This window comes from Perognathus longimembris, chromosome 16 (assembly GCF_023159225.1).
Source record: "Perognathus longimembris pacificus isolate PPM17 chromosome 16, ASM2315922v1, whole genome shotgun sequence".
Lineage (NCBI taxonomy): Eukaryota > Metazoa > Chordata > Mammalia > Rodentia > Heteromyidae > Perognathus > Perognathus longimembris.
The window spans coordinates 13,799,763-13,814,451 of record NC_063176.1 but is presented as its reverse complement, the minus strand read 5'-3'; the positions used below and the strand labels follow the sequence as shown (position 1 = coordinate 13,814,451).

Below are 14,689 nucleotides of genomic sequence, written 5' to 3'. Positions count from 1 at the left end.
TGAAAGATTTTAATTACATGCATTGATCAAATGCATCAGATAATTACTCAAATCCTCACACAATTAATCTTGCATTGGTAGCATATGAATGGTATACTTTAAAATTTATTACTTTAAAAAATGTAGGAGAAGTACAAAAACAAGGAGAAATGATTTCTCAAAGCAGACAATTCTGAAAGAGAGGTGTCTAAATTCTTACAAAATGGTGGGTTTTGTACTGAGAAAAATCCAAGAGGACTAATAAAAAAAGACAGATAACTAATGAGGGGTCTTTATAATGACCTCCGTTGGTATAAAATTATCATTTGAAAGTTCATAGCTTTCATAGGTAGTAGAAGGACATCAAGTAGAGAATGTGAAAGAATTTCTGACAGCAATAATAGAATGATATAATATATTGAAAGGAAGGGTCATGAAATTACAAGATGTGGGAAGAAGTGCAAAACGTTCCTGAAAGTTACAAAAAAAAAAGTCTGAGTCACTAGAGACAAGCAATGCGGATAATAAATGTGACTCTTCACAGATTAATATGTTTTCTGGTCAATCCTTACCAAAATTGTGAATGATGTAATGTAAAACAAAATGTATGCATGCTTTTCACAAGGATCTGAAAGCAACAATTATTTTCAAAAGATGCCAAAGGTAAAAAATAAGACACTTGTTCCATCTTTGGAAATAAGCACAAAAGTATATTGAAATGAGCATATGGTAAAATGAGCAGATGAGCAAAGGTGTGTTTATAAGGAAAATCAATGAAACTACAAGTGTTACGCAGTTGGATATGTGAAGAAAGTTATTTATATTTCACATAACATCCAGATATTAGTATTAGAGAAAATAATTATTGAAAATTTAATCAAAGCCAGAAACTAGAGGCTCATGCTTATAATTATAGCTAGTCAGGAGGCTGAGATCGGTTGATTTTGGTTTGAAGCTATCCTTTGAAGAAAAGTCTGTGAAATTCTTTTCTCCAATTAACCAGTGAACAGGTATAAGTGACTGCTTTCTCCTTGAACGAAAAAGTCAAGAGCGTGAGGCTCAGAATTCAAGCTCCAATACTGCTATATAAAAAATGTATTAAAAAATTAAACATAATGTTTTGAAATACAAACATGGGGAATTCTTATAAAAGGAACAAAATTTAAGAATCTAAATTTCAATATTAGAGATTAAAATCTTTGTTATATTCATATTTTGTTATATATGTATGTATATATATGTATGTATGAATATATGTATATACATATATATCTCAAGAGAAAAGGGGTTGAAAACATGAGTTTGGGGCATATGAGAAAGGAATATTTAAGTGGTGATTTAACAGTATAAATGTAGACAAAATATCAAGACAGTTAATATAGGAAAATATAAAAATAGATGCATTTTGAGTAAAAATGATAGCATTGTAAATATTCCTGTTTTCCAGTAGGATGTACAGCATAGTAGTGAAAACACTAAGAACCTGACTGGAGCAGTCTCTACCATGTTATCTTACAAGATTATTTAACTTGTTTTCATAGTTTGTATCTATAAAATCTGGAAGATTTTAGGACCTATGTTGATTTGAAAGTATTATGAATGTTAAAACATGACATTAAGAGTAGCACTTAGCATTAAAATGATACAAACCATAAATTCTTATTAAAACAAAAATAAGATGTTATTTTGCACATTAGATTGGTAAAAGTAGAGATCAAAGGGAAATTGTAGCCTTTTAGTGAATATGCTTGACCTAGTTTTTTTAAATAATATTTTACTCTTATTTTGAGCTATAAACATTTAATTTATATTAGTGAAATAAATGCAAGCGTCAAAACATAAAGCAGTTAGTTCTTTCATGGTTTGCTTTATAACATTGTTTCTAAATTTGGTGCTCTTTTTTTCTTTCATTTAAAATGTAATAATTACACATTTGTAGGGTATATTATGCAGTGTTAATTAATTTATAAGATGTGGACTGATGGAATTTGGGTAATTAACATTTTCAGACCTTGTCAGGGCTTTATAACTGCAGCCTCCTCAACCTCTGCTTTAGCTCTTTGTATAATAAACTAGTAAGAGACATAGAATTCCATAGTGTCTGTATGCCACAATTTCTTGACCCATTCATCTACTGAGGAGCCTCTAGGTTGGTTCCATGTTTTAACTATGGCAAATAATACTACAATGAACATGGTTGTGATGGTAGCTTTAGTATGGCCTTGTTTGTGATTCTTTGAGTAAATGCCCAGAAGTAGGGCTGCTGGGTCATAAGCGAATTGTTTAGCCTTTTGAGGAACCTCCATACTGCTTGAACAAGTTTACACTCCCACCAACATTATAGTAGCATTCCTTTTTGGCCACATCTCTGTCAGCATGTGTTGTTACTAGTTTTCTTGATAATGGATGTTTTTACTGGGGTGAGATGGAATCTCAGTGTTGTTTTGACTTGCATTTCTTTTATGGCCAAGGATGTTGAGTACTTCTTCCTGGGCTTCTTGGCCATTCTCATTTCCTCTTCAGAGAAGTACCTTTTTAAGTCTTTAGCCCACTTATTAATGGGACAATTGTTTCTGTGGGGATTTGTTTTGGGGGACTTAATTTTTTGAGTTCTAAGTATATTTTAGATACGAGGCCCTTGTCTGTAGTATGGCGAAGTGAAGATCTCCCAGTCCATGGACTTTCTATTTATCTTTCAACCTATGTCATCTGCTATGCAGAAGCTCTGCAGTTTCATGAAATCCCATTTGTCCAACCTTTCTTTGTTGTGTTTCTGGGTCTTTATTAAGAAAGGAGGAGCAGCAAAAAATGCCGAGTGGTGTGATCAGTCCCTCAAAGCTTATTATATTTTACCAACACATTTTTTATGAGAATTATGTGGTGAATAATAAATACTCAGAACTTGACGTTTTCTGGGTTTTTCCCTTTGATCTTGAGCCACTGTGTCCTGAATCTGAGCTCCATAGGACCCTTGAGGCCATTGAAACCTTTGAAACGGGCAGCTTGCCTGGAGCACACAGCTGGCTGGTGTCACGCTGTGATCAGTCTCCAGGCTTCAGACATTAGCACCTCCTGGCACTGTCACCTGCATTCCAAGCACACCAGCAGCTGAAGAGCCCAGATTCTACCTAAAGCACCAGTGAAGCAAGGCATCGTATATATGACAAGGAGACACATGCCCAACAGATAAAATTATCTTTAGTGATATAGCATCTTATATAAACAGAGGGAATTTGATTTAGCTAACTTGAACACAGCGTTAAAATTCACATGAGAGTAACTGTCTATGACTGCCAGTTCAATATTGCCTGCTATCTCTGAGGTGATCCCTGAATGAAGACAAAATAAATGTTACAGATTTTTTTTAACGTTGCTTACAATATGGGTAATAGCAATAAACTTATGACATTACGCTGCACTCAGCAAACAACACAGAAGTCAAGAAGGATTAATAATTCCAAGACAGGAAGACAAATTTATTATTACTATTTCATTGACTTCTACGAGTTGTATGCATTTAATATTTCTATGAGAAATAGAATCAAGATGTATGCAAAGAAATCATTCATCACCCTAAAGATGTACAGTGTGGCTATAGGGAAAACCATCAGTGAGGGACTTTAATACAACATGTCACTGGAATGGGTTTATTATTCTGCATATTATCTTTGACTCATTTAGTGCTTCATTCAATAGCTGTAGGTTGAGTTTATGCTAGGAACACTCCTGGTCCCTGAGTCCAGTAATGAGGAAAGAGCAGGGTTTTAAAGAGATGAGATTTAGTTGGAGATGCTAAACTGACAGCCCCTAAGAGGAAAGTCCTTACAGTCAGTCTGGAGGCAAGAATCTGAAGTTTCTTAATCCCAATCCTTTGTGGAAGGTTAAAACTAACATTTCAGGGCATTGTTTTTATTCTGTTCTTATCTTGATCCTGATCAGCAATAAAACCCCCATCCACCTACCTACCCACCCATTCACCTAAATGTACTGCAACTCAGTCCATGAGGTAAATCAAAGGTAGAGAGCCAGGGAGGTAATCATTATCTTGGAGATCATGAGCAATTAGTAATAAGCAGAGACCTTCATGGAAGAATTCATAATCTATTAGGTGACATTTACCACATGCCTGCTGTGTGCCAAGTACCTGTTGGATATTTTGAGATAAATGGTATTTAATGTTTTACTTTCAATCAGTTCAGTTTAAGGACAGAACCAGAAAATTATAATAAGGCTTCTACCACATGCATGCAGATTGCTTTAGAATCACATATGAGAACTGTGAATTGCTCAGACAATAATAAGTAGGTAGTACCTGAACACCTGTATCTAACTTATATAGGCAAGACACTGATAGATTGTAAGCAGGAAGGTTAGCTGAGCCAAGATAGAGAGGTTTATTACAGAGGAGGCCGTCTGAGAGGTTATTGCAGCAATTCAGTCAATAACTGTGGAAAGACCATATTAGAACAGTGTCAGCAGAGCTGAAGAACAGACAGCAGAGGGGGCCGGGCAGGGCAATGACAGCTTGGGTGTCCATAGAGGAAAGGAAGAATTCAGGAGTGACTATTATTACTTTGAGCCCAAAAACATGGCTTTCATTTCAAGAATGAACATTTGTCAGATGAAAGTCATGAGTTTTAGTGTAAAAGAAAATATGAGCAAAATACTGTTGTATAATTAAGAGAAAATTAATATGAACATGGACTCAAATGAGGGTTAAATGCAGAGTCATGAGATACTTTGGGGGCTACATGTGGTTTGGATTTTCTTTTATGATTACTGTTGTTTTATAAGTGTTAATTTTTATTAATTTACTTTAAATATCTTTAAATAGTTGTGCAAAGGGTTTCCAACTTAATATGTCAATTTATGAGTACAAGTCATCTTGATCAGTGTCATCCCTTATTTTTGTTTTCTCTACTATTTCCCTGCCCTATAGCTAGGTAGGTAATAGCACACCATTGTATTTTTCTCAGATTGATTGTATTGAGACAGAGAAGAGTATCTTGCCTAACCAAGTATAGCTAGATAGTGGCAAAGGTACCACAAGACAGTTTGTTCTTGATTTTGGCCTTCATTGTTGCAGTATCTGTGGCCAACATTCTCAACATCCTTCAATATAGTGTAACTTCTTTATATTTAACTTCTGAAAATAAAGTTATGCTTCAGATGGTGCAAACCAGAGTTATTTTGTATATTTCTTTTTAATCTTTGTTCTAGGAAGTGTATTTTGAATCTTTTTTGAAAGACACATTTTAATTAAACATTTTACTAGTAATGAAATAAGTGCAAAATAGGCATGCAAATATATTACTGTAAAATTAATGGTGCACAATGGATTCACAGTGGATTTTGTCAGCATATAAGGGATGAAAATGAATAAAACAACTGATGATGGTGAAGGTTCGGGGATCATTTGCTTGAAAAGCTGAATTTGACCTTTACAAGAATAGGATCATTAAGAAATTTAGTAAAGAAGAAAGATGGAAAAGAAGATATCTCAATGTCTTCTAATATGACAAGAGTATAAGTCAAAGGTCAGAGAGGTAAAATGCATAGATGAGCATGTCTGAACCAAGGATAAGGAAAAGGAATTAAGCATACATGCAAAAACTGCTTTAAATGTACTAGGGTGCAAACTTTATATGTATATGTACATTATTTGCCATGCTTCGTAGAGTACAGTAGGGCTATAAAAATGTCTGGTTAGTTCAGTGAGGTAAAATAAAATGTTGATGGTAGTGGGTGGCATGAACATGATGAGGAAAAGTTCATTATTCTGCAACGAGGAATATGAATGTTTGTAGCGCTTAGATTTCCATGAGCGAAATGAGAAAATCAACACAAAGATGTGGCTTGTCAGGGTGCAGCCAGAATCGTAGGGCCAAAGCCCAGCTCCTAGGGTCCCAAAGCCCAGCTCCTAGTGTCCCAATATGACAGATGAGGCAGTTCCCCAGTGTGTTCATTAAGTAGAGGAGTAGTGGGGGGAAAAAACAAAAGATTTTCATGCAGCAGGCATGCCTGGAAAGAGGGACAATAAGCATTTCAGCCCATCTTCAAGATGTAGATAGGAGCATTAGGGTTAAGTAGACTTAAAACTGAGGCTGGTAATCGTTCTCATTTGGGGGCTAGATTCTCTTACCAGGATCACTGTTGCTTGCAGTTATAGTTCCTTGCCATAAAGATGTCATGGTTTAGTGCTGCTATTCATGGAATCCAAAGTGACAGGGCGGAGGGACCCACAGCAAAAGGAGAGAGGTGCAAAATGCAGGTAGAGATGCCTAGCTTTTATCCTGCTTTTACTTTACTTGTGAACCTAAGTAAGAAGTCAGTGGTGGGTTTTTGTTTTTCAGCAAAAGTAGTTTCTACCTGTTAGAAGGACAGCATTTCATATATTCGTGGCTATCTTTCCTTTAATGAATTGGGTTTACTTTCTTGGATGATGATGGAGGCTTTAAGAAACATGTGCCTAAAAGATGACTTTGACCTTTTTTGGAAAGGACAAAAGAAGTTAGGAGATGCAGTGTTTGAGAAAGAGAGATAAAGTGGTTTCAAGAAAAGTACTTAGAGAATCTGTTTTTGATTTGAGATACAGGGAAACTGTGTGGCAATGGGAGATAATTAAGGAGGGACAAAGTGCCAGATGGTGTGATTTCACTTGGTGGGAATATGGAACAGCAGGAAAAGAGAACCTGATTAGCAGAGAGAGAAAGAGTGTCTAGGGCAAACTGTAGGCTAAGGAATTCAGACATGCTAAAGAAGGTGAATCTGAGAAAGACTGTATTCCTGACCAGGAAATTATTGCTGAACAGCGATAAGGAATTTAATAATGAAGTCAGTGCAAGAAAAACCAAAGGCTAATTTTCAGAAGTTTTGCGCTGAGGGAGGGAGAGAGTTTTTAGGGATGCCCAATGTTTGAGGGAGCTCCTACCACATTCTACAAACTGCTTAAGAATGTTGCCATTCCCACTCATAAAGCAGCCCACATGGTTTTATTGAAGTGAATGATAATTTATAAAAAATTAAACATGCAAAACAAAAGTGAACCTTACCAAATTCTTCGCACTTTCTGCTGAATATTATGGTAGGTCCTTCAGACTGTGTTGCATCTGCTGCATTAGCAGCACAAATGAGCAGGAATGACCCAAGAGAAAAAGATGCATTGGTGTTCTTTCAGCACCGTTACTGGCTTATATCATCTGGGCTTGTAATAAAAAGTGAAATAATCAGCAAGTTACTTACACCCGGGAGATTATCATTTCTGCTGTTTGACCTACAGTGTCTTGTGGAAGGACTTGTCTTTGCTGAGTTTCTCAAAGTTGTTATTAAATATTTATTCAAGTAGAACTCAGCAAGAGCATCTTCAACTACACCTTTGCAATCAAATCTGAGTCTCAAGTCATAAATACCATTCTAACACCATTCAGAAACTTATGTTAGGATCTGACAGTATCATAGTATGAGTCATGATGCTATACATGAATCTCTAAGGTTTCCTGCTCTTTCCTATGCCTTCAAGATGACTTGTAGATAGGATTCTGGTCTCTCTTGCTTGTTTTAGAAGGTGATACTTGCAATTACTTTCAAAGTTAGTTTATCAAACTTTTTTTAAAGAAATCCTCAACAGTTGTAAACCTTCCCTCTGTAGAGAGTGATCTAGATTAGGAAAACGACTTTAGAGCATTAAGGAATAAGGTAAACTTGAAATGAGTAAATTAATTTCTAAACAAGTGAGAAGTAATTCCAAAGTACTAGTACTGAAGTGTGCCAGTCTGCTCCCGTGTCCATGCTATACTAGGGGAATCATCAGTATTAGCATGAATTATTTGAATAAAGTATATTCAAGGTCTCAGATTTTTTGGATATGATGTGTTACAAGTATAGTGCCAACATTTTCATCTCAGATGGTTGTGGCAAGGTGGGTAAACAAACTACTATCAATCTCTGTGAGGAATAGGGACAGAAATTGACCTAAGATAAAGAGAGAGAAATGAACAAGGTTAACCAAATGGCCATAAGAGGTTATTACGGATGAAGTATCCAGAAAAAGAGAGGATAAGAAAAAAGGCAATTGATATGTATCATAAAGAGATCAAAGATAAGGTGAGAAGGACCAAGGATTATGAGGAGAAAGAAAAGCCATTGTTGTACAAAAAGTTCATTGCAATATCAGCTGGAAAAAAGTCTGGTTCAGATGAATTGTGATTTCTTACACAGTTTTGTACAATTTCTGTTGTGGTTGTTGGACCACAGCCTGTGGTTTTCAGATGATCACAAAGATTAGAAGGTTCCTTGACACCTAACACCAAACTCTAACCCAAGTGGATGGAAAATGAAACATGTGGCTCCTTATTAAGGTTATCTGTGCTTTCCAGCAGTGGTATTGTTATTAACATCCTGTTGTGCTTTGCCCACTGGTTCTGTCGTAGAGACTATTTCATTTACAATGTGAAAAGACCTTATTCGTAAATCATATTGTCTGATATTGCTTTAATGTCTGGAGGATATGCCAATCCTTGCTGGAAATTAAATCAAAATAGATCTAGAGAGAATTTTATAGCAATTCTCCTTTTTTCATCTGCTATATATTCATCAATGTAAGATGAAAGGTTTGACAAAAATCAAAAAGTATAAGATGTAAGATATCCATGTCAGTTCAAATATCTTCACATACAAATCGAGAAAGCACTGTAGAGTTAGCTTGGAAGAATCTTAAGAATAAAAGACCTTTTTCACATGTTTGACAAATAGACACAGTCATCAAGTACATTGAAGTGTATTTTCAACTTGTATATCCAGAAGAGAGCAAAAAGTGTAAAGATGATGAAAGATAATAATTTCTTTGGGGAAGTGTGTGAATAAATGTAAGGTCATACATTCAATTGCTCTCTGAGATGTACTATTCCTTCTTGAAGAAAATAATGTACGAGAAGAAGAGAGATGGGGAGGAGAGGGAAGACTATGTATTGCACAGATGGAACAGCTATCCCCCAAAATTTGTTAGAAAAGTAGGAATAAATTAGAAAAACAGAAGTAAAGTGAATAGCAGTGACTTTTTAAAGGAACATGTAAATCTCTTTTTTTCTTATTTATTGTCAAAGTGATGTACAGAGAGGTTACAGTTTCATACATTAGGCATTGGGTACATTTCTTGTACTGTTTGTAGGCATTGGATACATTTCTTGTACTGTTTGTTACCTCCTCCCTCATACCCCCCTCGTCCCTCCTCCTTTCCCTCTCCCCCCATGAGTTGTTCAGTTGGTTTACACCAAACAGTTTTGCAAGTATTGCTTTTGTAGTCGTTTGTATTTTTATCCTGTGTCTCTCGATTTTGGTATTCCCTTTCACTTTCCTAGTTCTAATACCAGTATATACAGTTTCCAATGTAATCAGATAAGCTATAGTGATAGTGCGGGTACAACCACAGGAAGGGGATACAAGAGGATCATCAACAATAGAAGCTACGGTTTCACATGGCATGTTGAAAGTAATTACAACAGTGATATAACAGTCGTTTCCATAACATGGAGTTCATTTCACTTAGCATCATCTTATGTGTTCATAAGAGTATAGCTATTGGGCTCTTGTGATCCTCTGCTGTGACTAGCCTAAACCTGTGCTAATTATTCCCTATGAGGGAGACCATAGAGCTCATGTTTCTTTGGGTCTGGCTCACTTCACTTAGTATAATTTTTTTTTCCAAGAACATGGAAATCTTACAAAGAACACTCAAAGAAATGTCTGATATTCCCTCTATCACCTGATCTTATATACTAGTTTTAAAAATTGTTATTTATTGTGTAGAATTACTTATTAATAACAATATGGGTGTATTTTAGTTATGCCCTTGGTCACAGAACATTTTTTTCTAGTAGTACTGGCATGGAACTGTGGCTCTCATACCTGGAATATAAGTATTCTTCTTCTGTGTCACACCTCCAGTCCCCCTATGTGTTGCTTTGTTTCAAGGCAGATTCTTGGTTTGCGCCTGGATATATCTGGCTGTGATTTCTCTATTTGTGTTAGCCTCTGTTACTCAGGACAACAGTTGCACACCACAGTACTCAGAGATTGTACATTTTTCATAGTTGGAATCAACAGCACATACTACAACATTCAATGGAGTCTGTCAGACTTGTGTACTGGGGCTGGCCTCAAATCGCAGTCTCCTGATATCTGTTTCCCAAGTGCCTAGGATCAAAGCCTTGCGCCACCGTGCCTGGCACAAACAATTTTAGAGAATGAAATAAAGCAAAATAAGAGAGTATTGCTCTTATTCTTTTTTTTTTTTTTTTTTTTTTTTTTGCCAGTCCTGGGGCTTGAACTCAGGGGCTGAGCACTGTCCCTGGCTTCGTTTTGCTCAAGGCTAGCACTCTGCCACTTGAGCCACAGCGCCACTTCTGGCTGTTTTCTATATATGTGGTACTGAGGAATCGAACCCAGGGCTTCATGTATACAAGGCAGGCACTCTTGCCACTAGGCCATATTCTCAGCCCCGCTATTATTCTTTAAATGAGGTCCATTCATTAAAAAGTTGCTTGAGATTGTGTTCTTGGGGCTGGGGATATAGCCTAGTGGCAAGAGTGCTTGCCTCATAAACATGAAGCCCTGGGTTTGATTCCCCAGCACCACATATACAGAAAACGGCCAGAAGTGGCGCTGTGACTCAAGTGGCAGAGTGCTAGCCTTGAGCAAAAAGAAGCCAGGGACAGTGCTCAGGCCCTGAGTCCAAGCCCCAGGACTGGCAAAAAAAAAAAAAAAAGAAAGAAAGAAAAGAGATTGTGTTCTGACTTATTAAGTATTATGTTACAGGATCATTGATTTTGATTCATTGGATTGAACAATCATTAAGATTGAAAAAATACCAGCAGTTCACTCATGAAAAGACATCTGACTAACTTATAATGGTTCTCTTAAAATTGAATAGAGGTGTGTGTGTGTGTGTGTGTGTGTGTGTGTGTGTGTGCACGAGCACAGTACACGTATGTGCGCATGTGCTACTCGAGATTAAACTCAGGGTCTAGGCTTGCCAGGCAAGTGTCCTACCACATGAGGCATCTTCCAGTCCCTTTTTCTTTATTTTTCTTTCAGATTTTTTTTTCTTATTTTTCTTTCAGCTAGGGTCTCAAGCTTTATCTTAAGCTGGCTTTCCACTGTTATCCTCATTATTCATACTTTGCCAGTAGATGGGAGTCCACATGTTTGCTTTTCAGATTTCTTATTGAGAACTAGTTTTCTAACTTGGGCCACCTTGTCGTCCTGTCCTGCCACCTCTGCCTCCCAAGGAGACGGGATTACAGGTGTCTGCCACTGTGTCTACTCTTGCTTGGCTTTTAAAGTGTGTTTCAGCTTAGCGTCCTATCTTGGCAATTACCAAACAAAAGAACTGATCATGCACAGACAGGAACTTTGAATATTTGGAATGGGTAGGACAATAAGTGGACCCCATTTGAATATATTTTTCTGAATATAAAAATTTTGAGAAGGGATAGGAAAGGGTAGTCATGGAAGATATCATGGCAATATTGGAAGAAGACGGGAATTGTGGAAGGCATGGGGACCTTCAGATGCATTATTAAATTCCATTCAAAATGATAGTCCTCCGTTAAAACATTTTGACAATATTCTTTGTTTTATGTCCAGGGGAATATATCAGGGAAGTTAGGTCAGTGGAAAAGGTTACAATTAGGAGCTCTGGCTTTCACCTCACTGTTACTTGACTGAGCACTGCAGGGTGAAAAACGGCTTTCTGAGGACATCTCTGTATATATAATGTTCGTCTGGTATTCCCTCCTGTTAAAGAACTCTGGGTGAGCATTAGCACTCTTTAAGAGTATCCTGGACTTCTAATGGAAACACTAGAAACACAAGAAAGCCTTTCAAAAGAAGCAGAGTTTGCAGGAAATGAGCTGTGATGAATGTTTATAAATCCTTGATAACTACAGTTTATTTTTATGAACTAATGATGTATATATACTTTATGCATTTGTTCTAAAATGTATCCAACCTTTTGCAGCTTCTTAAATAATAATGGATGTACTTTCTTGTGTCCATAATTGTTACTTTGTTTGCTTTAGAATTCCTTCAGCTTCTCAAATGGAGTGATACGTTCTTACCAATTTTGGTGAATCATTAATATGCGCTCTGCATTTCTTTAATCTGTTAACGATATTGTGCTTTACATCAAAATTTACCAATTTCTAAGTAAACTTATGTGGTACTGTGATAATTACAACGATTTATTCTTACTGTCTCTCCTTTTCTTCTAGTTTGCTCCCAGTTTTCAAGAGGAGTCTATGCGATTTTTGGATTTTATGACAAGAAGTCTGTAAACACCATCACCTCATTTTGTGGGACACTGCATGTCTCCTTCATCACGCCCAGCTTCCCAACAGATGGCACACATCCTTTCGTCATTCAGATGCGACCTGACCTCAAGGGCGCTCTCCTGAGCTTGATTGAATACTATCAGTGGGACAAGTTTGCATACCTCTACGACAGTGACAGAGGTAAGTGATGATCTCTTTCCCTTTGTAATCAGCTAATCTCAATACTGGAACTTGACACATATATTTGATTATAGAACCATAAAAGTCTACTACGACTTAAGGATGACTTGGCTTAATTTAGCTGCATAATTTAATTATGAAATTTGAAACCTGGAAAAATGTCTACAGTGAAGCAACAACAAAAGAAGTGTACATTTGACAAGGATAGATATTTTTGGCGGTTCTCAGATGTACCTTATGGTTAGAAACCTACTCCCATAACAATAGGTAAATCTAGGATGACTTCATTACTAATACAAGCATGGAAAAGGAGCTTTAAAAACGTGGTGGTCCTGGGGTTTGAACTCAGGGCCTTCTGCATTAAGCTGCTTTTTAAACTAATTCCATGTGACTATTTATGATGAGATGTTCTTAACTCACTCTAAAGTTTCTGGAGTGAAGTTTTAACTTTGCAGTTTTACATTCTCTGTTGTGAAGTTCAATACTGTAGACCTACTTGACTTACATGTCACAAGATCCTAGATGTTCTTTGTCTTTCCTGGGAGGTCCATGGGTTTTGCACTTTTGCCTCTGTCCTGTGGAACATTTGGCATGGGTATTTGTATGTGTGTCTTTCTGAAGACTACATCATAAAAGGCAAATGGGTCATGAACCATTGTTTTCAGAGTAGTTAAGTACCACATTGTGCTTCCATCAGCAGTTTACTTCCTAGAATTTGTGGAAATTCAAATGAAAGCAAAAAGCTTGTCTAGACCAGGCGAGGGCACCTTGTGACCAGACAAGAGGGGAGCCGGTATCAGTCAATTCTCCATTGATTTTCTTGGGAGTGTTGGCTACAGAAGTCCCCAATCAGGAATGCTCAAGCTAGGTGTCTGGTCTCTGCCCTATGCTCCTGTTCCCGAGGAAGGCAGTACTCAGGGGAAAAGCCTGCCAGCACTCTAGAACTGACCAAGAACTACTATACCAATAACTTTCCCCAGCACTGAGAAGGAAGCTATTTGCCATCCACAGGGAGAGAAAGACAGGAACAGAATCGCTAGAGGAAATTTGGATTTCAGGGTGCTGGATGGTTGTGAAACATACCTCTCATTAAAATCATAAAAAGACTTCTGTGATTGAGCTTGTTCATATGTAGTATTTCCTTTTGCCCTCTGGGAACTGTTCTAGTATTTGTTTTGTGAAAGATAGCTCTCTGTGTCCTATTGATGTGATTTCTACCATCTATTACTAACTTCTTTCTAGATACTTTTTCTACCTTACCATCCAATCAACAATATGTGTTCAGTTTGTCATCTCTCCAACTCCATACCTGTCTACATTTGATCCATTTCCAACAAAGTGACTAGAATTATTTTCTAAGTATTTTTCTCCTATTTAGTAATATCACTTCCTTGCTTAAAACACTTCTATAGCTTTGCATTTAATGAGAGTAAAATCAAAATTCTCAGCATGGCTCGAAGGCTTTATACTACCTGGTTCCTGTCTTCAGTGTACTCTGCTGCTTTGCTCTCTCTCACTAAAGCTAAATCCATTTGACCTTCTTTCACTTTCTCAAAGGGAACAAACTTTTGCCTCTCAAATGCCTGTACATATCTCAATTCTTACTGCTTTGTGATGTCCAGGCCTACAAATCATTTCCTCAGATATGCCCACTCTGAAAGCAATGTTTTAGTCTCCTTTCCTTCCCAGGACTTATCAAAATTCAAAATTAATACTGCCTTTGATTCTGTTACTCAGTGCTGCTTACTGAGCCCCCGCTCTGTTCTGGGGCTAACAGTGTCACAATTTGCAGTGGAAGGTGTGCCTTGTCTCCAGGAAGGCAGTGTCCAAGCAGTGCCCCAGTGTTCTGCTGGACAGCTCCTAACTGGACATTAACCCAGTAGGCAATGCCATAAACAGAGCTGATGCTCAATGAGCAAGTATTAAAAACATGAATGGTTTAAACATCTGCACACTTTAAATTTGATATGATATTAGAAGATGAATCTTGTTAGCTACAGTGATGAATCAGTAGATGAATGTCTTTGACAGTTTGACAAGGTTGAAGATGGTAGAATCCTCATCCTTACCCTCCTATTCCTTTAACCCGCTGGTTGTGCTTGAACTTGGAGGGTTTTCAAGTTGATAGTAGCTAATATAAATAGATGAAGAGAAATATTGGTATTGGGAAAGAGACTAAATAAGACATGCCATGGGGAACT

At 37.2% G+C, this 14,689-nt stretch overlaps 1 protein-coding gene across 3 annotated transcripts in view; it reads left to right on the top strand.

Annotated features, from left to right (window-relative positions):
* Gria2 (glutamate ionotropic receptor AMPA type subunit 2) overlaps positions 1 to 14,689 on the top strand; it is a 127,469-nt gene that overhangs the window by 55,174 nt on the left and 57,606 nt on the right. For all 3 annotated transcript variants that reach the window (XM_048363898.1, XM_048363899.1, XM_048363900.1), the window contains exon 3: positions 12,249 to 12,488. In XM_048363898.1, the coding sequence (XP_048219855.1) occupies positions 12,249 to 12,488 (240 nt within the window). The remainder of the gene's footprint in view (positions 1 to 12,248; positions 12,489 to 14,689) is intronic.